Source organism: Corapipo altera, unplaced genomic scaffold (genome assembly GCF_003945725.1).
Source record: "Corapipo altera isolate COAL_440 unplaced genomic scaffold, ASM394572v1 45, whole genome shotgun sequence".
NCBI lineage: Eukaryota > Metazoa > Chordata > Aves > Passeriformes > Pipridae > Corapipo > Corapipo altera.
The window spans coordinates 8,336,483-8,362,394 of record NW_020884877.1 but is presented as its reverse complement, the minus strand read 5'-3'; the positions used below and the strand labels follow the sequence as shown (position 1 = coordinate 8,362,394).

At 41.0% G+C, this 25,912-nt stretch overlaps 2 protein-coding genes and 2 non-coding genes across 4 annotated transcripts; 3 read left to right on the top strand and 1 right to left on the bottom strand.

Annotated features, from left to right (window-relative positions):
* Positions 1 to 1,285: 1,285 nt before the first annotated feature.
* Positions 1,286 to 19,648, bottom strand: NDUFS1 (NADH:ubiquinone oxidoreductase core subunit S1). Its single transcript, XM_027637043.1, has 19 exons — positions 19,579 to 19,648; positions 19,044 to 19,111; positions 18,715 to 18,806; positions 17,158 to 17,265; positions 15,972 to 16,048; positions 15,803 to 15,884; positions 15,563 to 15,693; positions 14,654 to 14,839; positions 9,677 to 9,811; positions 9,158 to 9,272; positions 8,044 to 8,189; positions 7,299 to 7,427; positions 6,174 to 6,303; positions 5,531 to 5,691; positions 3,832 to 3,986; positions 3,071 to 3,246; positions 2,183 to 2,317; positions 1,942 to 2,014; positions 1,286 to 1,626 (listed from the first exon to the last, which is right to left on the bottom strand). Exons 2-19 carry the CDS (start codon positions 19,105 to 19,107, stop codon positions 1,535 to 1,537), a joined length of 2,187 nt encoding a protein of 728 aa, XP_027492844.1. The 5' UTR covers positions 19,108 to 19,111; positions 19,579 to 19,648; the 3' UTR covers positions 1,286 to 1,534.
* Positions 19,649 to 20,007: 359 nt separating this feature from the next.
* EEF1B2 (eukaryotic translation elongation factor 1 beta 2) lies at positions 20,008 to 24,083 on the top strand. The gene is made up of 6 exons (XM_027637054.1): positions 20,008 to 20,360; positions 20,518 to 20,640; positions 22,030 to 22,153; positions 22,521 to 22,587; positions 23,275 to 23,400; positions 23,892 to 24,083. Exons 1-6 carry the CDS (start codon positions 20,281 to 20,283, stop codon positions 24,044 to 24,046), a joined length of 675 nt encoding a protein of 224 aa, XP_027492855.1. The 5' UTR covers positions 20,008 to 20,280; the 3' UTR covers positions 24,047 to 24,083.
* Positions 22,369 to 22,448, top strand: LOC113944443. The gene has a single exon (XR_003526686.1). It is a non-coding gene; the product is annotated as a small nucleolar RNA SNORD51 (small nucleolar RNA).
* Positions 22,892 to 23,025, top strand: LOC113944447. Its single transcript, XR_003526690.1, has one exon. It is a non-coding gene; the product is annotated as a small nucleolar RNA SNORA41 (small nucleolar RNA).
* Positions 24,084 to 25,912: the final 1,829 nt, after the last annotated feature.

Below are 25,912 nucleotides of genomic sequence, written 5' to 3'. Positions count from 1 at the left end.
GCTGAACTTAATTCTTCTGTGTTTGTACAACAGGGATTTTCAGGGGGAAAAAAGTTTTCATCCCAGCAACCTGAGAACCAAATGTTTTGCTGAATATAGGATTCAGCTACACCCTTTCTTCTTAAACCATTTGGGATATGTCCCATATCTCTATTTCTGTATGCCAACAAACCCCTCTTCCTTCTAAAGAAGTAACATTCCACAAGGACAGTATGAAGGTTTTATGCTATACTTGGTCACATACACACACTTACGAGGTCCTGTGAACTGCCACATTAAAAACAGAACGCAGTATCTCTCAAAGTCTCACTAACAGTCATTATAGTATCCTTGAATAGTTGCCTTTTTTTTTTGTACCACGACAAGAAAACAATACCCAACATTTAAGACTCAGCTTGTGTAAGCACTGTGATATACGAGGATGACCAGGAAGTTTTCTGGGGCAGAAAGAAAATTTCTAAAAAATTATTTGTTACTGAAAAATTTCAAGTATGGAAGAAAAAAGAAATTTATAAAGCTAAGGCTTCTACAGCAGCCTTCCCATGCACTCATGATTATACTACACTGAAAAATGTAGCTTTTCCTCATGCAAAATTAACACTTCCTTTTTTAAATAATACAGTGGAAGTGATGGCTTTATGATACTGTTCCCATTTAGATGATTCCTGGAAGAATTACTCTAAGCTCTGCTGAAAAGGAAGTTATCCTTCCTCCAAACTTACATTAACCACTATAGTAGAGAATCAGTGAATTCATTCTAAAGCTTAAAAAAAAAAAACAACCACCAACCAACCAAAAAATGTCAAACACAACCCCTTCCCCCACTTTGCTATAAAATGATCAGTGCACAGTGAAACTATTCTGAGATCTTTTCTGTATTTGAACTGGTGTAAAGGGCTTTCATCTGATTGCTGATTTTTAAAGCATGTGGAAGCTGTGTGAAGACTGCTGTTCTTTTTCACACCAAAATTATTTCCTACCTGAGTAGCTTCTCAACTGAAACAGAATGGAGAAACATACCAGTACCTGGAGGAGTGATAGGTCTGAACACTGACAAAACCAGGTATGAGGAGCAACTGGGTTTGAAAGCACATTACAAAAACAGCATGCTCACATCCTAACCAGGGCTTAAAATTAAGATACCTGGATACTCTGGAAGAAAGTTACAATCTAGAGTTTTTGTCATGTAGACTTGTTCCTAGCAAATCAAGATTTACTGAGTCCGAGTTTCTTACTGAATTCTTTTCATGGAAGAAACATGAGCTACATGAATTACAGAGGTAATGGATTGTTTGGTATTATAATTTATTTGTATACAATCATCATGTACCCTGCCTCTGTTGAGTGCTGCATGTTCTCTTAGACATAACAACAGTCCTGTAATATTATGGGACTATCTGAAGTGATGAAAATGTGAATGAAGAAAAAAAAAATACAACAGCCTGTCAAATAGATTTTGAAAAAAAAATGTATCAGTCACAGCAGTTAACTGCAACAAATAGTTGGATGGAGGTGCTAGCATTCTGATTAGTCTCTAGCAGATGGATGGCTCTTCTACTGCATGAGCACCTTCAACAACAGCTTTCACGCACTTGGCCATTGTCTGGGATGCTCTACTGATGGAATCTGAAAAAAAAAAAATCCAAACGTCAGTGTGCTGTAACTGTTATGTTAAAAATTGTATGCAGAGACAATATAAAAGAAATTTAGTACAAGACAATACAAAGACAATAAATATTAAGTTGCTTAGCTGAAAATACAGTCTGTGCTTTATGTAAATTCTAAATAATTTTACTGAAAAATTTTGTTTCTTTGAAAGACTAAAAAGTCAAAAGACTTCCACTCTTAGTGGAAAACTTTAAATGCCTCATAAGAATCTTACTGTAAAGCTAAATAAAATGTATTGCTGATTTCAGAATGGAAAGGCCACACTATACATACCTGTCATATAAAAGTCTTTTATTGTGAGCTGAGGTGGAACAAGAGGATCAGCAAGAAGCTGTTGTTTCACTAACTGCGATGGGAAAGGAAAAGAAAGAAAGTCACCTTTATGATAGGAACTCATTTTCAGTGTAGGTCAAAGAATGCTTGTCGTACTACATATGAAGAAGGCCCATTTTAAAAAAAGCATCAAGCTATATAACAGCACCAAATCATGCCAAGATGCTTCTGTTTTGGTTACCTTTGACAATTCATTTGCCTGGTTGAAGTAGTTAGCCTCTTCCACATCATCATATCGAACCAGATTAGGTGATACTTCTTCTAAACGCTTCCGTATTTGATCGAGGTTCTCATAAGGCAAGGTCATACCAGCCAACTAAGAGATTCACAGAAAGAAATGCCATCAAGTCTAAGGATTTAATTCGTAGGGGTTTAGATTACCAATCCATTAACATACCTAAAGTAAAATCAGGAAAAATCTACACTCCTGAAAACACAGCCAGTTAGAGTGTACAAACCAAAGCAAAGTCACGATGTTCTTTTGGACTTCTGATGCCTACACAGTCAACACTTCCCTAGGTTAAAAAACAGCCTGTCCTGTTTGCTATACAAAGGAAAAAAGAAAAGAAGTACTTTTCTCCTTCCACACAGATGTCACTTGCACTTTCCTCAGCTTACCACCAAATGAGATAAAACTGATGCAATTATCAATGCATCTTATTCCCTGTGACTAGTAAGCACATATTTGACTTATTAATCCTTATCAGATCCTGTCCTCAAGAGTCCATGCTGTTTTCTTTCTAAAGAGCAAGAGACTGCATCCTCCCAACAGTTTCCTCTAAAGCACTTCATGAAGACCTACAGAATTTGCAGACAAAGCTTAACCCATTATGCATTCCAACAGCATACAGCAGCTACAATGTTAGTGCTATCCTCAAAAGCGAAACAATATTATTTAAGTCACAGAAATAACAAAGGATTCAATAGAAAATATTACTTCTTAAAACTACAGTTATGTCTTTCCCTGAAAATGTACCTCTTTTTACATTAAAAAGTGGAAGTGTTTCCAAAAAGGAACTTAACCTCCCAGTATACTTTTACTTGAAGCAATTTATAACAGCAGCAGTACCTCAGAGACAGCTCTAATGATTTTCCAGTCTTCCCTTGCCATCCCAGGAGGCGTTACTGCTACTCTTGTCTGCTGGGCCCTACCCTCAGTATTCACGTAGGTGGCTGCCTTCTCTGTATATGCTGCTCCTGGGAGAATAACATCAGCCATGGGAGCTCCCACATCACCATGATGCCCTAAATACATGGAAAGAGGAAACGGTACAAAACCATGTAAGATATAAGTAAGTCAAAATAAAAAGAAATGCTTTACTAACACAATACAGAATTTCTGTGTTCCCAGAAAAAAAAAGAAGTTTCTAAGTTTTGCTTAACCAGTAATATGAAGCCTGTTAGGCTGACTGCTCTGAGGTCTTACTTGCCAAATACTCTGGGGAGAATTAATGGACTACAAGCAGGAATAAATGATAGTTCAGTCTCTACAGTGACTCAGATTTGGGGAGCTCTTGGAACAAGGATTCGTAGTGAATCAACATCAGGTTTTCATACGATAAAACAGCTGGAAAGCAATGCCATTTTGTCTGCCAAGTATGAAGCTGTGTTCCAGAAGACCTATACTGGTTTATATTCCCTTATTACTCATCAACACTTTCCCATTTTTACCCAAGAAATAGGTAATCAGTATCTCAGTTATGCGTTAGAAGTTTTATTTCTTGGCAGAAAACAAAGTCTAGAATTTCTCAAAGGGTTTTACGTCACTGTTTAGGCTTTTTCTCCAGCTATTAAAATAGCAGCATTTCTTAATTTACATCTAATAATTACCTTGATAGATGATAAAACAATCCTTTGGCAAGTCTTGACGCGTTATACAACCTGAATCTGCTCCTAAAAGATACAACACTTTGGGAGGATTTCTCCTAATTGCCTCCACTCCTGGTTTGAAACCCAGGTCCAAAGCAGCTACCTGGCTTGCAACCCTGTAGGAACAAACACATTATGACTTTAAGTTATTTCACAATTCTCCCTCTCCCATCAGAACAGACCTAACTTCTTTTTCTAACTAAGGGACATAAGAGGTTCCTAATAGTAACAGGACAAACAAGAAGCACAAAGGCAGATGAAATTTTTGACAGAGTACTGAGTCAGTTTTGCATTTTGACAGAGTGATGCCATTTGAAGTTTTCACAGGGAATCCCACCTATTTACGATGGGATGGCAAAAATAAAGGGAGACATTCCAAGTCAGGGCCTAGTGCCAGGCAGCTCACTGGTGAATCTTGATGTTCCAAATGACATTTCAGCTATGAATTGAGCTCATCAAGCCTTTAATTTAGGGCACTCGTGGAAGATGAAAGACCAGCTCTTGGGCCATCAGCTACCCTAAATCATCAAAGGCTTAAGACCACTATTTCATCACTATTCATTTATTCACACATAAAAATACTTTTAAAAGAATGAAATAATAATTCTCATTTTCTGGCAGTCTTTTCCTTTTTCAAAGAAACAGTTTTGCATAATCCCGCATAATCAGGTGCCAGACTTACAATTCTATTTAAAGCAAAAAAAGATTCTCTCTGTAGAGAACAGATTTTCCAGTGTAACTCATGTTTGTCTAACAGTCAGACACAGGGGTTTCAATAAGTTGCTTTTTACACTTAAGGTAGAACGGATGGTGCACCTGAAGTATGGAAGTCAATAATATCCAAGACTGCTAAACCACAGTTAAAAAAAGTATCATGAGGGTTAACTCATCAGTGTTTTGGTACTGAATATTTCAGTTTCAACAGTAGGATTTTATATTCGAGTTTCCTTCAGAGAACCAAGCTCTGCTCTTACTACACTAGTTTTACATGAATGAAGCTGCTTCTGGCAGAAGGACTTCGTTGAGTCTCTGGAATTGAGTGCCACTACATTTATTGAAATAATTTTTCCTTTACAGAGGTGTCAGTTGGACAGTTGGAATTTCAGAAAGGGAGTGGTGAAGGACTGTCCAAGAGAAGCTTACCTATTAAAAGGAGTACTGTCACAACAGACTGAATAACTACGGTCAAAAGCTCTAAAATGAAAACATTTTAAGCTTTTCTATTAACTATTCAGTTAAGAAACTGGAGAGTAAAAGGAATATTAAAAGAAACCATATTATTTAAATACTCTTGCCGTTTTGTTTTCTTCCTCAAAATAAAGTGCAGTCATTTAGCAAGTGACACTGGTCTGCTGTGCATCCTGCTGAGCACTGTGGTAGATATTAAGCTCTCTTGTATTCTGTACCTCTAAACTGAAACTTTAAATTCTACACTTGAATATAACAGATTAATGAAATCTCATGGAGTTTGCTAGGTCAAGGAACCTATTTTTATTAAAAAGTTTCTGCTAGTTTGTACTTCTGGTTTTTTATATTCCCTATAGCTTTAATCCACTAAGCTGCTTGTGTGTACACAAAGAAATCTGCACACATACATTGTGGCAACTTGTGTAGGCCCAGTGTAAAAGAAAGCTCATCCCCAAAAAGTTTCAAAGCAAACCTGTGGAGGATGTTCATGACTTTCCAGTCAGAACCAACGCCACTCTTAGTCCTGGCATTCTGTGCAATGGTGGACACAGCAGCATGGATAGCTGCTCCATCACTGCGCTGCAGGGCTGCACTGCCCACCACCACCATGGGCTTTTTGGCCTGGTCGAGGACCTGTGCAGGTAAAGAATCAAGAAATTCATTCCACAGCTATGAAGACAATTCCTGGTGCAGATAATGTAATAAATCCCAAAATTTCTCCGTAAGTCTTCCACGCAAAGCTATGGTTCCAAAATGGTCATTGTTTCTTTTGGAGATAAAGCCAGGAGAAACTGCTATAAGCAGTAAACTACCATGTCAATACTGAACTATACCTTGATAACCACACATGCTGGAAACAGCAGCACCTGAAACAGCCTGTTTTATATCAAGAAATAAGTCAGGAGTTTCCTGCACTGCAAATTTTACACACCTGAATACATTAAACAGTTTACATATACTTGGTGCACAGTAATCATCACCTCATCTGTGCATTTGATTAAAAGCAAATAACCCCATATACAACATGGTACTCTTCTTCTGATCTGTTTCGGAGGAATTCAGGTTCTTACTCAATACACATGGAATTTAACATCACACTCTTAAGTTGTGTGTACCTTGGAGAATGCATGTTTGCCAGAAGCAAGATCCTGAAGTATCTGGGGGGACTCTCCTAGATGGTTGTATGTGTAGGTCAAATTCACAGGAGAGCCAACAACAGCCACTTGCAAGTCATTGTGAAGCCAGCTGAAAACACAGCAAATATTTTATAAAAATTAAAGAAATACGGAGTTTTACTCAACCAAAGCCACTAACTGTAATTTTAGCAATAACTTGAAATAATAGGATTTTAAAGGAATTTAAACTGCATTCATTGCTTTGGTAGCATGCAATTTAGCAGCATTCTGACTACTAAGCAAGCTTAAAGTTTTTTTAAGGAGGACTATTGCTCTACATACATTCCAGGACCAGTACAGCAACACATTTGACATGACAAGTCATAACTCAATTCCCTTCACCCTTCAAACTTCTGCCAATTCAGTTTTAGAAATACATTTATTTTTAGATAAACAGAGAAAAATTTAGATGGTTAGAAATTTTTTCTTTTTTGCAGCTTCTCATAGCAGAGACTTATAAAAATATATGAATTATATACATTCATACATTTTGTTCCATTTTCTCCTCTCAAAATTTTAAGGCCACTATTGTTTAAAATTATGTATTTTCAAAAATCCCAGCATTAAGAAGGACAGGACTTTCATAAACCTGGCTTGTCTCATACTGACATATCTTATCAATGTTGAATTAGCTATGTTCAAAAGTTTGGGAAAGCCACACTACTTGCCAGAGAAAATGTTAAACTTGAATCACTGCTTCTAAACTCAGCACATCTGATTTGTTACAACACTACAAAAGGGAGCAAACTGATGCTGAAAATAAATCTTTAAGGAATATGCTTTAACAAACTTCTATAAAACAGAAAATCTGAGGTGTCTGTGTAATGTAATAAAGGAATAAATGTCTGAATAGATGAACTTAATGTAAAATGTCAAAGTGAGAATGAACTAGCTCTACACTACAGGGAGACGAGACACCCTTTTTCCACACATGAATCCCCATTCCCTTTACTAAAAGGTGAACTAAATCCAGTGAGCTCCCAAGTTACTGCCTGCAGCTCCAACAAAGCATTCTATCAAATCCAGATGGATTCACATGCTTATTCACCACCAAGGAATACAAACCTCTTTCGAATTCTAGCATTAAAAAGTGGTGCCTCAAAGCGTGGATTGGTGCCAACCAGAAGCAGGACATCTGCCTCCTCCACTCCAGCAATCTTAGTATTAAGCAGGTAGTTAGAGCGTAAATCTGTGCTATAAACAAAAGATGTAAGGAAGAGGATGAGAATTCAGTAAAGGAAAGGAATGAAGCTGTGGTAAAGACGGTAGGTGCTCCAAATGTTTTTTTTAATCTCAGGAAAAGAAAGGGAAAGAAGAGATTTCTCAATCCAAATTACTAACCCAAATAAGAAGAGTTTTTCATGAGAGACAGCAAAACATTAAATTACAATGTAGCTGTCTCCTACATTTACAGTTACTGACAGCCTTCATTAACTTAATCTACTGTTTCACAGTTTACAAGATCATAAGTGTACTATAGTTTTCCCAACACACACAGAAACAGACTAAATAATTCAATTTACAGCAGAGTGCAACTGGCTTTCAGTAGCTGACTGTTAAACTGCACCATCAGTACATAAAGTACAACATACAGTAAAGTGTGCAATCCTTGTTATAGTGGAGGGCTATATGCATCCACTCACAATCTATAAATATCTTCTATAAGTGAGTACTGTAAATTTGACCAAATCCTACTAATGCATCAGCAATTGCTATCCTTGGTCATTTCAGAATCTTGCCAAGAGACAATCTGCAAACTGGAAAGTTTATTAACATACTAATTACAGACAGACTTTGCCTGTAATCTTACCCAGCTCCAGCAGTAGGGAATACCTCTTCAGTGCAGAGCGTATCACAATTTAGTCTATTCAGAAGGTCTTTCAGAGCTATTAGTGCTTCTGCATCCACCAGTCCTCCTACAATTGCTGCTACTTCCTTACCTTCAACAGCATGTAGCTGGAGAGAAAGTAAGTATAAGCATAAATGAAGGAAACCACTGAAGTAAATTCTCATTTAGCCCAGGCAAATATTTGTTATGTTAGGATGTGCCAAAGCCAGCGGTGCAACCACTGGCCTGGAGCAGCACAAACTGATAAGCAGCAAATCCAGCTGCTTCAGAACTCATGATAAGCAAAGAACAGCTCTCTGTATTCTATGCAGGTCTCTCCCACTTGAGTTATTGCTCAGATGTGGCTAATTCTCATTTAGTGTAGTGAGGAGACAGAGACTGGTGAATGCTTTTATTTTAATGAAGCCACAGTGCAGACAGAATACAAACTTCTGTAACACAGTCTCAGGTAGTAAACTTAACTCGAAAGTATTATATGAGAAGCAATAGCTTTTGTAACAAATCCTGCTACTTTACCATGAGCAAAAACATCCTTGAGGAAAGTTCAATTACAGTTATTCAATTCTACTTCACCCACATAAAATTTTTAATCAAAATCCAGAGCAGTCATGCAGCACTTCATTTGAGCTGCAGAATCAATCACTACACAGAGAAAGCACTGAGGAAAGCACAATTCAGATATAAGTAATACAGATTTAATGGCTTTGATGGCAAAAGCGGTGATAGTTTAAATAAATTTAAAAATATCTTCAGGTAGATCAGAGTATTTGTGAAAGTTGCTTCCTCCTAAATTTCTGAAGAAGCAGTTTACTTTCCTATTTAAATAAAAGTAATTTCTCTCCCAATGCTCCAAATGAAACCATGATAACACAAAGTTCTTTAGAAGGTCCAATCCATGAAACAGGAAATAACAGTCAAAGTAAGAAATTTAAGTGGAAACATAATGGATTAGAAGTCAAATGCTCCCCTCTAACCCTAAAGTCAAAAGCTTTCTTTATATAGCTGGCTTGATATTAATAATATGTCCACTTTTGGAAATTAATTTTACACTACCTATATTGAAAATTGTTCTTACCACACCAGCAACACGAGTTAATACATCCTCCCATGAGGCATAAACAAACAGTCCTTTCTCATTTTTGATCATTGGCTGAGTTAGTCTCTGACGCTTCAGACCATCGTAAGCAAACCTAAGTAAATACCAGGAATATTATTAAAGAGCAAAGACAAAGATAATTGTGTATACTAAATACATGCTGTGACCAAATTTTCTAATAATTGCAGACTGCTAGAAAAAAGAAAAAGAAATATTTCCCCTGAAAGTTTAACTTTTTTTTCTCAAAAACACTCAAAACAATCAGTGATACAAATAAAAGTTACTGTGAAAAAAAGCTACAAAAATCAGAACATTGGAAAACTCAGTAACTTCAATTATAGAATTAAAAACATGTTTTACCAATTATTTTTCACTACAGCTTTACAATATTAACAGCTGAAACCAGAAGTCAGTGCTATGTTCACGTTTCTGGTTCTGCAAAGTGTGCCTTTAATGCTTGCTTAAACACACATGTGGGTACAAACACTTCCCACACACCTTGTTTTGTCAGATATCCATTCCTCATTGATATCTTCATGCAGCCTTGGCAAAATTCTCATCACTTCTCCGGTTCTTGTGCTCACTACAATGTTGCTTCCAACTGCGTCAAGAACATCAATTGACTCTACCTTCCTGTTTAGAAGAACAAATAAACCACTTACAGTTTTTCATACACAAGCAGCAACAGTGTCTTGGTTTTGGCCTGAATGGAGTTAATTTTCTTCCTACTAGTTGGTATAGTGCTGTGTTTTGGATTTAGGGTGAGAACAGTGTTGATAACAAAGGGATGTTTTAGTTGTTGCTAAGCAGCGTTGACACCAAATCAAGGACTTTTCAGCTTCTCACCCTGCCCCACCAGCAAGGAGGCTGGAAGGCACAAGAAGCTGGGAGAGACACAGCCAGGAGAGGTGACCCCAACGGGCCAAAGGGATGTTCTGTACCACATGAAGTCAAGCTCAGTATATAAACAAGGGGGCTGCTGCTCAGGGACTGGCTGGGCATTGGCTGGCAGGTGACAAGCAATTGCATTGTGCATTCTAATTCTTTTATCATTATTACTATAATTTTCTTTTTCTGTCCTATTAAAATGCCTTTATCTCAGCCCACAAATTTTACTTTCCTTCCCCAATTCTCTCCCTTATCCCATGGGGCAAGGGCGGCTGAAGTGAGCAAGCAGCTGTGTGGTGTTCAGCTGCCTGCTGGGTTAAACCACAACGGTCCTTTTAAGCACCCAGTGTGGGGCACTGAGGGTTGAGATAACAACAGATCTGACCAGAGCATGTTAAAACAAATTTGTTATAAGCATTTATTGTATTAGTTTAATAATTGCTGGTCTCGGAGTTGCTGCACACATCCTCAGAGCTGTGCTATCTAACACCTTACTGGCTAGATATGTTCCCTGTTTGCTGTTTATGATCTCTGGAGGGTGGATTAAGGACATAATTCTGTCATACTGTGTAAAACTGTTTTGTGACATGACAAAATTCGTGGTCGTGAGACTGATCTGGTGTTTGCACTCAGCAACCTCTGTGCTCCGGGAGCCACCCAGCGGACACGGTTAGTAATTACACCCTTCACCTTCTCGGAGCGACAATCCATGGGGAAACACCTTCCTCCACCTTCCTCCACCTTCCCCTTCTCCTCCAGACTAATTACAATAGCTCTTGAAGATTTTAAATATCCTTGGGATGTTCGTCTGTTCGAGGCCAGGTTGGATAAGGGTTATCCTGGTCTAGTGAGAGGTGTCCCTGCCCATGGCATGGGGGGTTGGGACAGATGATCTTTTAAGGTCCATTCCAACACTTAACGTTCTATGATTCTGGGTCTCCTGAATGTGTTTCAGGTTTTGTTTAGGGTTAAACAGCTACTTAGAATACCACCCAGACATCTGCCCCAAGCCTGGAGAGTTATGAGTGGTAGGGTGTGTGGGATAACATGGGCAAGTATCTAGGACAGTAGGCACCTCCAACATCTTGGAATTTCAGCCCAGAACAAGTGCAGAATCCTGAAAAAGTAGTAAAATATTTGGAAACACTATGCTGTCACCCTGGCAATTCCAGAGACACACAAATCACTGCAACATGCTGGGACCTGGCCCAGACCTATCCAATCCTGTTCAACACTATTCAGTATCTGCAGGGGGAAAAGGTCACAGGATCTGATGACAAAGTGTCAGGCACTTCTGCTACATCAACCCCCACAACAGGCACTGTGGATACACCAAAGAACCAACTGTGCCAGTATCAGTCACTCCTATACACAAGAAGAAATATCAAAAGTGGAAGTTGGCTCGTTTAGTAAGGGATCAAGGAGCTTCTTCTAAGGGAGAGCAGGAGGAAGAAGTGGAAAAGGCAGACTCCTCCAAAGCAAGGCCATCAGAAGAACAGGAGAAGAAAGAGAAGCAGCCACTGATTGGAGAAGAGGAAAAGGAAGAATTGATAAACAAGGTGGTAAACACATTATCTCCATCCCTGAGTGAGCTGCAAGATATGTGAAAAGACTTCAGCCATTATTCAAGCAAGTACTTTGTCCACTGGCAGCTTTCAATGTAGGGATAACTGGGCCAGTGGCCTGGAATTAAAATTAAGGAAGCCAAACAGCTGGGATCCCTTTCTAGGGAAGGGGCATTGACAAAGCACTTGGAAAAGGGGCACAAGTCCTCAGCCTCTGGAGGTGATTTCTGTCAGGTGTTAAGGAAAGGTATCCCTTCAAGGAAGATGTTATACGTCACCTAGGCAAGTGGGCCACCACAGAGAACAGCATCCAGTACCTGAGGGAATTAGCCATACAGGAGGTGATTTATGAAGACCTGGACAACAAGCAGTTAGCCAAAGATCCCGCTGAAGTCAGGTACACGCAACCCAAGTGGTGGAAGTTTGTATGGAGCACACCATCACTGTATACCGACTCACTGGCATTAATGACCTGGAGAGACGGAGAGGGACAAAGGGACGATGAACTGGCTGGCTGACTCTGGCAATACAAAGAAAGTCTCTCTTCCTCCCTCATCTCAGCTGTGGAGAAACGGGTCCAGCAACTCAAAGAGGATAAATCCTTCTCCTCACCTCTATCTCAGCTATTAGGAGTTAAGCCTTCCTCTACTCAAGAGAGAGGATATAGTGGGTATGTAACCACCCTGTGGCTTTACCTGCATGACCACAGAGAGGACAGGAGGAAGGGAAATGGAAAATCTACCTCAACCCTAGAGTCACAGGTATGTGAGTTTTAAGGATCTGAGTGTTTTAAGCATATGTGAGTTTTAAGGGTAAACAATCAATCACAAATGAGGTTCTTCCAGGAAAACTGCTCCTCCAGTCTACAGAGGGCAGTTACTCTGACGAAGTAGAAGGGCTGATCTTATTTCTATTCTTGATGAAGGGATTTCTCACTCATATTTCCAAAAGGTGAGCAACAAATACTATGACCAGGACTAGAGGGGCACTGCCTCCAGCTAGGCAGAGGAATGGGACAACCAGGATAACTAGCCTGTGTGGACCCAGTGGCCTGGCACAGTAGACTATAATGGCCTAAATGCAGCACTGCCGAGTGCTGCCATGCTGGAACTTCAGTATGAATTAGAGTCAGAAGCAGGACAGGGGTATGCCCCAACTAATACCACTAATGTGTTTTCCTCAATCCCTTTGGTGCCACAACCTGCTTTCACCTGGAGAGGCATCCAGTACACCAGGAATAGACTGCCCCAGGGGTGGAAACTACCCCTACCATCTGCCATGGACTGATCCGGACCGCACTGGAATGCTGTGAAGCTCTGAACACCTGCAATACATTGGTGGCATCATCATGTGGGGCAACAGAAGCAGTTTTTGAGAAGGGGAAGAAAACAGTCCAAATCCTTCTGAAAGCCAGTTTTGTCATAAAACAAAGTAAGGTCAAGAGACCTGCACAGCAGATCCAGTTTGTAGGAATAAAATGGCAAGATGGATGTCATCAGATCCCAATGGATGTGATCAACAAAGTAACAGCTATGTCTCTACTGATGAGCAATAAAGAAAACACAAGCCTTCTCAGTCCTTAGAGGTTTTCAGGGAATGCATATTCCAAATTACAGTCTGACTGTAAGCCCTCTCTATATAAAGTGACCCAGAAGATGAATGATTTTAAATGGGGCCCAGAGCAATGACAAGCCTTTGAACAAATTAAAGAGGAGTAGCCCTTGGGCCAGTCTGGGCAAGACAAGATGTTAAAAACGTGCTCTACACCATAGCCAGGGAGAACAGCCCTACCTGGAGCCTCTGACAGAGAGCACCAGGGGAGACTCGAGGTCACCTGTAGGGTTTTGGAGCCGTCGATAGAGAAGATCCAAGGCCTGCAATGTTGGCAGCAGGTGAAGGTGTTCGAGGCGCCTCGGAAGTGACTGGTACAGAAGCACAGCTCCTCCTGGCACCCTGACTGCTGCTGTGGGGCTGGGTATCCCCTCTACAGTCCATGTAGCATCAGCTGCATGATGTTAAGTGAGTCACAGTGATCACAAAACAAGGTTGAACACAAAACTCCAATCACCAGGAATTTTGGAAGTGATCATGAGCTGGCCAGAAGGCAAAGATTTTGGAATATTGCCAAGGAGGAGGTGGCACGTGCTGAAGAAGCTCCACTGTATAATGAACTATCAGAAAACAAGAAGCCATGTGAGCTGTTCACTGATGGAAAGCTGCTGTGTAGAGCCTCACACAGCAAGCTGCAGAAATTGCTGAAGGACAAGGTGAATCGAGTCAGGTTGCAGAGGTGAAACTATCCAGGTGGCTTTAGACATGGCTGGATGAGAAACATCTCTGTACTGACTCACGGATGGTGGCAAATGCTCTCCAGGATTGGCTGCAGCGATGGAAGCAGAGCAACTGTCAGAGGAGGGGAAAGCCCAGCTGGGCTGCTGAACTCTGGCAAGATGCTGCTGCTCACGTAGAGAACCTGGGTGTAAAGGTACATCACATAGATGTTCATGTACCCAGGAGCTGGGTCACTGAAGACCATCAAAACAACCAGCAGGTGGACCAGTCTGCTAATTGGAAGTGGCTCAAGCGGATCTGCACTGGCAACATGAGGGTGCATTATTTATAGCCCAACAGTTATACTGAGTGCATAACAAAACAACAAAAAGTGCTGTAGGTTTAGCTTTAGATACAAATAAAAGAGCTTCGTTTCACAAGATATTTAAAACAACATCCTTAACAATTACTGAGTTAACGAATTTGAATTTTCCTTTACACACATCTTTTACTAAGCATCAGTACATTTTAGGGTAAAAATTAGGAAAAAACAGTCTACAAACTATAACATTCTTTCTTTTCTTGAAAATGCTGTAAGTAACTAAACTCCTGTTAGATTCAGTCTATGGAAAAGTCTACAACAAAAACACAGAAAATAAAGTCAGAGAAAACCCTTGGTATCATAAATGGACTAAGATAACGTATACAACAAACAGAAAGCTTTGTCTTCAGGGTGAGTTAAGATACTTACCTTGTCTCCCATGGGCGTGCAGTAAAGGCATATGGCTTGGAGGTAAGAGCACCAACTGGGCAGATGTCAATAATATTTCCTGATAACTCGGACATGAACATTTTTTCAACGTAAGTACCAACTTGCATATCGTTCCCCCTTCCGGTTGTTCCCAAGTCATCTACCCCTGCAACCTCACTAGCAAACCTGGCAGATGCACAAAGAAGGAAAAACAAATCTGCAATGTACAACAGCAACATGGAACATTTTTTAGCCTTCATCTTGTTTTCTTAAGGTAAAACATTAGCCTTAATTCATACACCTGAAAGAAGAAAACAATTGTTCAGATGCATTAGTCAGCACCATCATATACAGGACCACACATCTGCAGAATTTCATTACACAAGGCTGCAAAAACTAGGGGGAGTTGTATCAAAAAACACAGCAGTTCAGTACTCAGTGAATTTCACAAACTGAGTCCAACATTAGTCCTAACTAAAAAGTTCTTTGTAGAACTGGTTGGGTACACGGTATTCTTTTCCACCTGGCTCAAGTTGGCTGATACTGCATTTCAGGACTACAGAACAGCATAAATATAGCTACCACATGCTATCAAGAATAAATAAATCTTGTAACTGTGGCTGAGGAAGGCATGTATCCATTCTGGCACTAACACCATGGGATCAGATCTGCCCTGTAGAACCCTGATTTCACTTTCATGTTTTGGCCATATCTGTTTCCTATATAACACCTGTCTGGTAGCTCCAGGAAACCAGCTATCATTCACTACCAGAAATAAAATTCTTAAGTACGGTCAGAAAAGAAATTTTAAAAAAACTGATTACCCTTCATGTGTTTCTTTCACAAGTAACTAACTGATAGAAATATGCCTGCTCAGTAAGCTCTCCAGTGAAAAACAAAGGACGTTACCTGATGCATCGAGTGCACTGTATACACCGAGTCATGATTGTTTTGACTAATGGGCCAATGTTCTTGTCCTCCACAGCACGTTTTCCCTCTCTAAATCTACTCCTATCACTGCCAAACATCATCGATTGATCCTAAAACAGACAACAGAAAACAGACATATCCAGGCTGCTGGAAAGCACAATTTCATCTAAGACAGGAGTATTAACACATAAGTCTACACAATTTAATTGGATGTTGTACCTGTAGGTCACATTCTCCACCCTGATCACAGATAGGACAGTCCAGTGGGTGATTAGCCAGCAGGAACTCCATTACACCCTCTCTGTTAGGTTCAGAAAATGAAGTTCGTGTCAACTTTATTTAGCAGATAATATAACTAATCAGCTAAAGGAGGCTAAAAGAAAGGTACCTTGCTTTCCTGGACTTCTCAGAGTTTGTCAGTATGTTCCAGCCCTTCATAACTGGCATGGCACAAGCAGCAACTGGCTGCAATCACCATAAAAAGCAAGCATGAACACAGCATAATACTTCTCAGCATAGGCACAAACCCCAACCTCCTCCCTCCACTTCTTACACAGGTATGTTATTAATTTAACATGTTGTACAAATAAAAAGGTCTGCAAGGAAAGTCATTAGAAGCCATAGTTATTGATCATCTTCTATATAAAAAGGTTAAATTAGTTATGATTTATTTAAGAGTTGAAAATTTTACACTTTTGGTTTTCAATTCAAGTAGTTACAGCAGTAAGAATGTCAGTTGTAATAAATATAAGGCAAATCAAAAAGCTTCAGCAGACATCTGGAAAACCTGTAGAACTGAATGTATCAGAGTATGGATTAAGATATTTATTTGCACAAAGCCTTTATAAAGAGTCTTGGAAAAAAATCCTTCACTGTAATCTTACAGATTACTGTAAGATTAACAAAAATTCCTGCTGAGTAAATCAATCCCTCGTACTTTTCAATCACCTCATGACTTCCGTCTTTAGTGATAACCCAACCTTTCCAGAGACACAAAGCTCAAACTATGGAACTGAAGTTGGAGTGAGCAAAAAAATTTTATGTGTGAATATAAATGTGTAATCCAGGACTGAACTCCAAACGAATGCCTCAACTACGTGCAGAGTTTTCTTAATAGCACTGTTCAGTCCTGACATCAACTAGTATTTCAGAAGAGATATCAATGCATTAAAATACAAACTACTAAATAACTGCAATCTCTACTTAGGCAGAACAAACCTGCAGACACTAATCCTACAGCTGAATTCAAACAGTATCTGAAGTTTACTACTCAAGTACTATCAGCTGAAAATGTGTGGCTGAAGCCTGAATTACGAGGCATAAAAATATGTCTGACTGCAAATACACAGCTATCAAATGTTCTTGGAAAAAATTATCTTGTCCAGGAGCAAGATAATCCATAATAACCTGAGAACTGACTTTGATCCACAGGCAATCACTGCAGTCCAGTGGGGAGATGAGAGCAGCTGAATGACAACAATTCATGTGCTAATGATAATACAAACATTTACAAGATTTAAACTAGGCCCTAAGCACAGCAAAAAATTGTAATTTCTATGAAACACAAAAAATACCTTTGGAGCTTTCTCTATTTCCACAAGACACATCCTACAGTTTCCAGCAACAGAGAGACGATCATGGTAACAAAAACGAGGTATCTGAACTCCAGCCTTTTCACAGGCCTATAAAAAATAAGAAACAAAGAGAAATTAAATCTTAGTTATACCTTTCAATTCCACCTCAGAAAACATTATGCAGCTTTTGAAAGGCTAACACTGTTAGTTGTCAGGAGTACAGTGAATTCGAGCTTTTATCTTAAGAAGTGACCATAAATAAAAAATTGTGATGAAGCAGAACAATACCATGATATCAATTATAAATATATTTTTTCTAACCTTTGTAACTGATTGAGGAAATGAGAACTGACCTCTTTCATGCTTTCCCCCAATAATAGAGAGAATTCTCTATAACAGATAGGACACTAGCAATACTATTAACTTTTTAAAGAACACATACATTCTTTAAAGAAAAGTGCATCACAGTAAAAATTGAAAAACATAAAGGGAACAACAAGGGACATAAGCATTTCAGGTAATTCAACAACATGGATGCTCTGTATAGGGGTACTTCAGCATAGTCAATCTTCAACTTCAGCAGACCCTAAACTCAAAGAAACATTCTTGCATGCCAGGACTGAAGAAGAGACAGGAGGACAGAGACAGCAGATTTCCACAGAACAGATAAGGACAACCTTTCCTGCATAAAACCCCCAGAGATGATGGGATCTATGCTATAGCACTAGCTATGCCTGCCAAAAATACCATGAAACTCAATAATAAAGAACTAAACAAATATAATTTTTTTTACAATTTCTACCAAAAAAAAAATCACATTAGCAAAACTGAAAAGCTAATGAAAAAAATAGCATTTAAGAAAAATTTATGCTCCTGCTGGGGGCATTCTAGTGCCTACGTAGTAACTTTTATACAAAGAGTGAGGGCTATATCTTGAAATAAACTATGTACTCTAATGTGCATATTATGTACCCATTATATTGTGTCCCCATTTAACAGCTTCTTAAAAAGAAGCTTGACTGGAAAAAGTTCTACCTGAAATTTTAGCCTGAAAAGCAACAATGCTAAGTACAGGCTGGGAGGTTCCAGGTTTCCTTTCTTTCTGCACCAAGAATAATAAAAGCAGCTAAGGATCAGCACTCTGAATCATAAGAACTAATAACTAAAAAGAGGCAATCCCTCATTTACCAGAGACATCACTTTAACAAGATACAAGATTAACAGGTTCTGAAAGACTGCAAAGTCATGTAGTGTTCAAAGACAGAATTTCAACTAGAACTTATCAAAGTCTCTTATTGCATTGCATAAATATTTGCAGCTGGGATTGATGCTGCATGCATCTTCTTCCAGACAACCATGGCAGATTTTTCTTTTTGAAACAATGAGTTCCCCAGTGGATTTCTGTCACGTGAAAGTGCATCACAGTCAGTGAAAGTGCCCCTAAAGAATTGCAAGAAACAACGTAAAGGTGGGTGGTTTTTTGCTGTATAGAACAGAACAGGCTGGCAAAAAGTGAGATGGGGAGTCTAAGGAAATGCAGAATGCCGTTCCCCACACCTGAAGGACTGTGGTTCCAGGGTTCACCAACACAGGATGGCCATCCACAAACACCTCTATTTGGTTGCTGGCTGCTGTTGCAGTTGTGCGCCCTGAAGGACATGGAAAAAGAAAACAAACTTTCAGCTACTGCTGGATGCAAACATCAGACCCCACACTCCCTTATCTTACACTCATACAGTGCTCAGAGAATCCCATTTTTAGAATGAGCACAATCCCTTAGCTGCAAATGAAGTGTGCATTACGTGCCCTTCAGTAAGTGAACTGCACATACGTTAACATGCACACATACATTTATCACCACAGACACACGTATGAACCAGACTTACCACATACTCTGGAGGACTGGGTGACCCCAGCTAAGGTCCTGGGGACAGCAAGCAGTCGAAGCATGGTGCTTTGGTAAGAGAGAAAACAGCACTGTTTTTATCAGTTCGAACTTCTGCTGACGGGTTTTAAACAAGAAGAGTAAACACCTGTATCTACCAGGTGCAAAAAGGTACGTATGCATCAATAGGTACAGTTACAGGAGAATAAGTTACTTCCTTCAAACGCAAGATACGAAAATCAAAACAATCTATACCACGACACACACGAATGGCACCGCGCGGCCTCTCCGCCTGCAACGGAGCCCCGGCCCCGCTGCCCCACTGGCCGGACGGCGCAGCCCGGCGGGGCGGGCTCGGTGTCAGTGTCACCGTCCCCGGGGCCCGGCCGGCGGCACCGCTGCCCGGCGCGGGGGTCACCTTGGAGGCGTCTCCTCCGCCGCCCGTCCCGCCAAGGGCAGCGGGAGCAGCGGCGGGAGGAGCCGCCGGGAGCGCGCCCCAGCCCGCGGACCCCGCGCCGCGGCGGCGCCGCCGTTACCTGGCGCGGGACGGGCAGCGGCGCCGCGGGACCGGCTGCGCTCCGCTCGGCCTCTATGGCGGCGCCCTCGGGCCTCTCCGCCGCTGCCCCGGCCGCCTTCGGCAACCTCCGGAGCCGCCTTCGGCAACCTCCGGAGCCGCCTTCGGCAACCTCCGGAGCCCCCTTCGGCAACCTCCGGAGAGGACGGCAGGCGTTCGGCAATCTCCGGAGAGAACCGCTTCGGGAATTTCCGGCGGGTTACCGGCGAACGAGGGAACTCGGCAATTTCCGCCAATCGCTCAGCGCCTTCTCGGCCACCGTCACTCATACACCGTCCTGCCCTCGGCAATTCCCGTCTCCTTCCGTCTCTTTCTTCGCCCAATTCGGCAACTTCCGCTGTGCCAGCGGGGCGGGGCGTGGCGGCAGTTCGGGGTGACAAAACCCTTGCAACACTGTACACCTCCCTGGGGCTTATAGTCAGGCTCACAGGTATTACATCGACCCTTTCCCGCACCTCTCCTGTCCCTCTTGCTGCACTACCTGCCCTGGAGCGGCCAACCCGTGAGAACTACCTCGCGGTTGGTTCTCGCGGAGGGATCCGTGTGCGCAGAGAACCGCGGAGGGATCCAGGCTCTTTATAAGAGCGGCGCAGGCGCAGCGTGGCCTTTTCCCGCGGCGGTCGCGTTCGGGTCGGGTGCTGCGTGTGGGCCGCGCGCCGCCGCCATGGGCTTCGGCGACCTGAAGTCCGCCGCGGGCCTCCGCGTCCTCAACGACTTCCTGGCTGACAGAAGCTACATCGAGGGGTGAGAGGCGGCGGGAGGGGGCCGCTGGGGCGCGGGGAAGCTGAGCTGGGCCTGACGGTGAGCGGCGGGGGGGGCTCTGAGGTGCCGCCGCAGCTGCTGCTACGCGTGTCCCCGCGTGTCCCGAGCAAGCGGCTTAACTTGGGCTCGCTCTCCGCAGGTACGTCCCTTCGCAGGCTGACATCGCAGTCTTTGAGGCGATCGCTGCTCCTCCGCCTGCGGACTTGTTTCATGCTCTCCGCTGGTACAATCACATTAAGTCGTACGAAAAGCAGAAGGCAAGGTATGTTTGAACTGCAAAGCTGCAATATCTCTGCGAACTGGCCTACAAAGTGCTGGGTTTGTTTCTTCGAGTTTGTACAAAACTGTTTTTCGGCGGTACCACGTGGCACACGAGCAGGTCCCGAAGCAGGGCAGACCTTTTCTGTCAGAACATCGCATTTCTCACTTAGAATCTGCTCGGCTAAATTCCGTCTCTGTTCAGTTGCTAACATTTCTGCTAAAGCTTATAAAAAGACTTGGGTTTTGTTGCTGCCATTTGCACGGATAACTCTGCTGAAAGCCGGGAATTAATTACCAGTAATCAGGTCCATGAAGGCAGCACCAAAACGGATTAGTTAAGTATTATAGGAGTCATTACAGATGAATACACAGCACATCAATGTTGAGGTGTTTAGGCCTGGAAGATAAAAAAAAATCTGTGATTTGTAATACAGAAGTACATATAAAGAAAGGAGATATAAAAGTAAACGTTATCTTTCTTAGTGATTTTAAATGTTTGTGAAAGGTTGTATATTGATATCCATGGAGACTGCAGGCCTCTAAAAAGGTACAGCATAGGTAGGGTAAATGTTGCTACACTGCTTTCTCTAAGCCTCAGTCATGTTTATAGGAAACTCTTCCAAAGCTGGGTTGCTCAGTCACCAGCCTATTTCTGAAGCTTTTATAATTCTGAAGTTGCTTCACCATATCCACTCTGGAAAGTACTTACACTTCCTGGAAACAGAGCCTAGTTGTATGACTAGTAACAGCAGTTCACAGTAACAGAATTGTGAGCTTATTCTAAGCTAGTTTTATGGCTCCAGTAGCAGCAGTTCATAGTAGCAGTAGGACTACGAGCTTATTCTAAGACTACAGAACTATATGAGCTACAGGGGGAAGTGAATTCAGGGTGTTCTGGTCCCTCTTGTGCTGTTTAAGGCTAGCATTCAAGGTAAAGTGTTCACTGAAACTTCCAAAAGTAGCGGTTACTTTGCAACAGTGTGTTTTCAGTCACTTAGTAGTTTTTAATTGAGAATAGTTTTAGGAAAGCATGAACAGGAAGTTGGTGACTCCTCCTAGATGGAATATATTGTAGATAAATTATTCCAGTAAGAAAGCTTTTACTGTCCACGTGCTTACTTGGAGCAGCAATGCTGGGTGGGATCATGCCAGTTTTGGTGAGGCTATAGCAAATCCCATATTCACAGTTTATTCTGCAAGCATGTCACAAGCATTGGGGGCTGTCTTTGGGTCTTAGGAGGAGGTTCTGATTTCAAGTAGCAGGATTCGATTTTTATTTTTTTTTAGCCCAGTGTTTTCATTACAAATGCACTTGTAGGTGCATTGACAAACTGGTGGTATTTGTATCTACATTTTAGTAGGTTTCCTTATAGCTGCATTTTTCTTTCAGCTTGCCAGGAGTAAAGAAGGCTTTGGGGAAATACGGTCCTGCTGATGTTGAGGACACAACAGGTGCAGCCACAGATAGCAAAGATGATGATGACATTGACCTTTTTGGATCTGATGATGAGGAGGTACTTGTGACCTTTCAGTATTATGTTTGGGTTTTTTTGAAATTAACCCAGCTATGCAGATTTTTGCCTTAGCTAGTTTAAGTTACTTAAGTTTGTAACCTTGATAAGAGATCCTGCTTGAAATTCTCAAATTCAGCTATCTTTGAAGAACAGGAAAGCTTGGAGGGTAAACACTTGAGTTAGAAAATACTGTGTTGTTTTGGGGTCAACTTTGACTGGTTACATGATGAATAAAACAAAAAATCACCATCTTTCGGCTGACAGTTGTGATGTTTTGTTTTTGTCTGAGTAGATGCCAGTCAGTTTGATAATGCTCTGGGGATATGAGGTTTTGGTGCTTTTCTGTAACTGTAGATTTCTCTTTCAGGAAAGTGAAGAAGCAAAGAAACTGAGGGAAGAACGCCTGGCACAGTATGAGTCAAAGAAGTCCAAAAGTATGTGTGCCAAGAACTTCTTAATTTTTTGTGCTTGGGTTAATTTTCATGCATTTGAACAGGGTGGCTGGAAACACTAATTAACTGTAATAATAGATCAGCTTGATTGAAATGAGACGGGAGTGATTGGCTTCACTTGAATTGCCTGTATGCTCAGTCCTCCCATAGTAAATGGGAACCTTAACATACTTTTTGTCCTGCTTAATACACTCCTGCTTGTTTTTCCAAGAGCTTTCTATACAAACAGATGTAACTCAAGGATTATCTTTCAGAGTTCAGAGAAAAGGCCACAGTATACAAGTCCCTCCACAGCTACTGGTCTGGAACTGTTCAGAACTGTAGCAGTTGCAGTATTCCCTCTGTGGAAAATAAACTGTTACACAGCATTAAGCTCCTTTTCAGATCCTTTGAAAAGGACTTCCTATGTAACAAACATTGTCAGCTGCTTAATCTGTGTTCTGAGACTTGTTTTTTAAGAACACAGTGGATTTACACACCGAATGCTGGGATGTACGTAGCCACAGCACTTCAGAAGTGTACATTGGTACCAGAGGCCTGGCACAGCAGTGTGAGGAGGTTCTTGTTCATGGAATTGGAAAAGTTGCTCACATAATAAAACTGGTTTGCAAGTATATTCATGAGTGTTTGAAAACTTCGTAGCTTTTAAAGGCAATTTTCTTCCCCCAGAACCAGCTGTTATTGCCAAATCATCAATCTTGCTTGATGTGAAACCTTGGGATGATGAGACAGACATGGCCAAACTAGAGGAGTGTGTTCGAAGCATTCAAGCAGATGGCCTGGTTTGGGGATCTTGTAAGTATGAGAAAATTCTGGAGCAGGGAGAGAGTGTAGTACCTTAGGATACATTGTATGAATAATTAGATTTGTGGTCACTGCTGATCTCTGAAAATGTAGCTAAAACAGGGTGGGAACTGCAATACCACTGTATTTCAGTATCTTGACATAGTCAGAAAAGGTGATTAGTGCAGCAGCCCAGTTAAGAATCAAATACAGATTTTAAAAACTATAAACCTAAGATGCTGTTATCCTGCATCTCCCTGTACAATTCCTGATGCAGCAGACAAACACCCATACAGCCACATCACTGGTTTGGAGAGGAGGTGGAGGTTCCTTTTCAATTACTTGTAGTGAATCCTCTGTTGTTAATTAGATAGTCCATAATGTGGAGCAAATGATGTTTTTATGTTTTCCTGCAAACTCCTTTGGTCAGTTCAATCTTAGATCGGTGTTTTTAAGAGATTCCACCAATTGAGGAATACTAAATACCTTGTTTTATTTTACAGCCAAGCTAGTACCTGTTGGCTATGGTATCAAAAAGCTTCAGATCCAGTGTGTTGTTGAAGATGATAAAGTTGGAACAGATATGCTGGAAGAGAGAATAACAGCTTTTGAAGATTATGTACAATCAATGGATGTAGCTGCTTTCAATAAGATTTAAGTCTTGATATATCTAGAATAAATGTTGTTGCAAAAAATGTGCTGTGCCTGTGCTTAATTCAAAATTACAGAGTAATCCAACTCACAAATGTAAGATTTTGTTAATGGGTAAAGTAGAAGCTGAAACTGAATTTCAAGGTTGCTCTGACACCCCACTGTAGTATCCAAGAGCATGAGCAGAGAAAATAGAAAATTTACATTTACCATCAAATTGGAGTTAACATTATCATGGCTTTAAAATGCTCAAGTGTTCTTTGCTCCACTTGCAGAGGAAATTGCATCTTTGGAAATGTTTGTGATTCCTCTGGAAGGAGGGATGACTTTAAGGGAAAAGAATAGGGCTCAGTCAAAGTGCAAATAACTTTTTTAGTGGATAAGTAGTATAAGTTCCTTTTGTTTAATAAGGGTGGTGAATAACCAAACATACCATGGCTTTTGTTGAAGGCTAAACCAGTGCTTTGGTGAGAGTGAGATGAAGGTAACTGAATCAACTGTAGTCTCAGTGGGACTTGGGATTACCCTGCTACTTTCTCATGTGTTGTGTGACTTGTTCCTCTGAGGGTTGGAAACCTTTGCAGTGAAATGTCAAGTTTTGCTTCTTTCCCAGGGGTTCTTGGTACAGCAACTAATGTTGATCATAAACTGCGCCTCTGGGAGGCGCTGCGAGCTCGGTGGCAGCGGTGTCCGAGCCGGGCAGCGTTGGGAGGGATCAACGGGAGCGCTGCCCGCGGGTTGCAGCTAATGCAGATGTCTGCTTATATAAGAAACTTGACGCGTGTTCCTGGCTAAAAACAACAATTAAAAAACAAATTCGTTGAAATAAAATGCAAATATATAAAGTAGCAAAATTAACTCCAGTTTGAGCTGCTTACTTGGGTCTAGGTTGGTTTCTAGATTGATGCCAACTTTTTTAATGATTGAAGAATGAATCAGAAATAAATTGTTTTCCAAAAAATTTCTGTAGGAATGATGAATGTAAAAGCTGTTGCAGTTGTGAAGCTTCTAGACAAATTCACTGTTCTATGCCTTCCATTGGACTGACAGGATTTATTGTGACCATGAAATGGATGCCTTTTCTGTGCTACATTGGTCTCTGAGATGAAGATGCTCAGTGCCAAAGCCTGACAGCAGCAGCTTAGATAACTCCTTTTGTTCTTTTCTTCAGAGAGCATTTGTGTGGTTATCTGGCACAGCAGGTCCTGTTTCTCCTTGTCTAAAGGTCTACCAGCTTCAGATAATGTAAGATCTTTGTTTATAATTTGTCTCAGGAAAAAAAAAATCTGCCTGCTAAAGGTTTAAAGCATGGTTAAAGATTTGAAATAAGTATAATTACAGGCTCACTTGCCACCTTCCATAAACAACTAAAAGGCTAACTTCATCCTGTGTGTAACTAATGCACAGTACCACTTCTGTGGCAATTCTCTAGCTGTTGCTTCTGCTAAATTAGGTAGCTTAGTTGTAGCAATTCTGTCATGGCTGCTGTTAAAATAAAGAAATTAGCAAATGCCTCATCAGAAAAACAAAAATTCTGCTACAAAAATATAATTTTTATTATCCTTGGCCATCACTGCTTCTGACTTCCCCTTCAATGTGCTTCTTACCTTTAAACTCCTTCCTTGGCCTTGAAATTAAAGCTCTACCTGGATATAATGGTTTAATTTATAAACAGTAACATTGCTAAAATACAGCCCCATGAGCCATCCATGTGACCTGCTAGACTGGATTTGTGTGTGTGCTACATTTTTGCTAAGCATGCAGGTGCAAACTCTTCAGTTGCTGGGATTTCTTTTGTGTTTGATTTTTCTTTTGTTTGCTGATTTTTTTCCCCTGATGTTAGAAGGGAAGTTGCTGCACAAGAACAAAATAA

Coding starts and splice junctions, on each gene's coding strand:
- NDUFS1 (XM_027637043.1), bottom strand. CDS start 19,107: ATGCTTCGACTGCTTGCTGTCCCCAGGACCTTAGCTGGGGTCACCCAG. Junction 14,840..15,562: donor CAGTGCACTCGATGCATCAG/GTAACGTCCTTT, acceptor TGCATCTGCCAG/GTTTGCTAGTGAGGTTGCAG. Junction 8,190..9,157: donor TAACTCGTGTTGCTGGTGTG/GTAAGAACAATT, acceptor CTTTCTCTCCAG/CTACATGCTGTTGAAGGTAA.
- EEF1B2 (XM_027637054.1), top strand. CDS start 20,281: ATGGGCTTCGGCGACCTGAAGTCCGCCGCGGGCCTCCGCGTCCTCAAC. Junction 20,361..20,517: donor GACAGAAGCTACATCGAGGG/GTGAGAGGCGGC, acceptor CGCTCTCCGCAG/GTACGTCCCTTCGCAGGCTG. Junction 22,588..23,274: donor TGAGTCAAAGAAGTCCAAAA/GTATGTGTGCCA, acceptor TTCTTCCCCCAG/AACCAGCTGTTATTGCCAAA.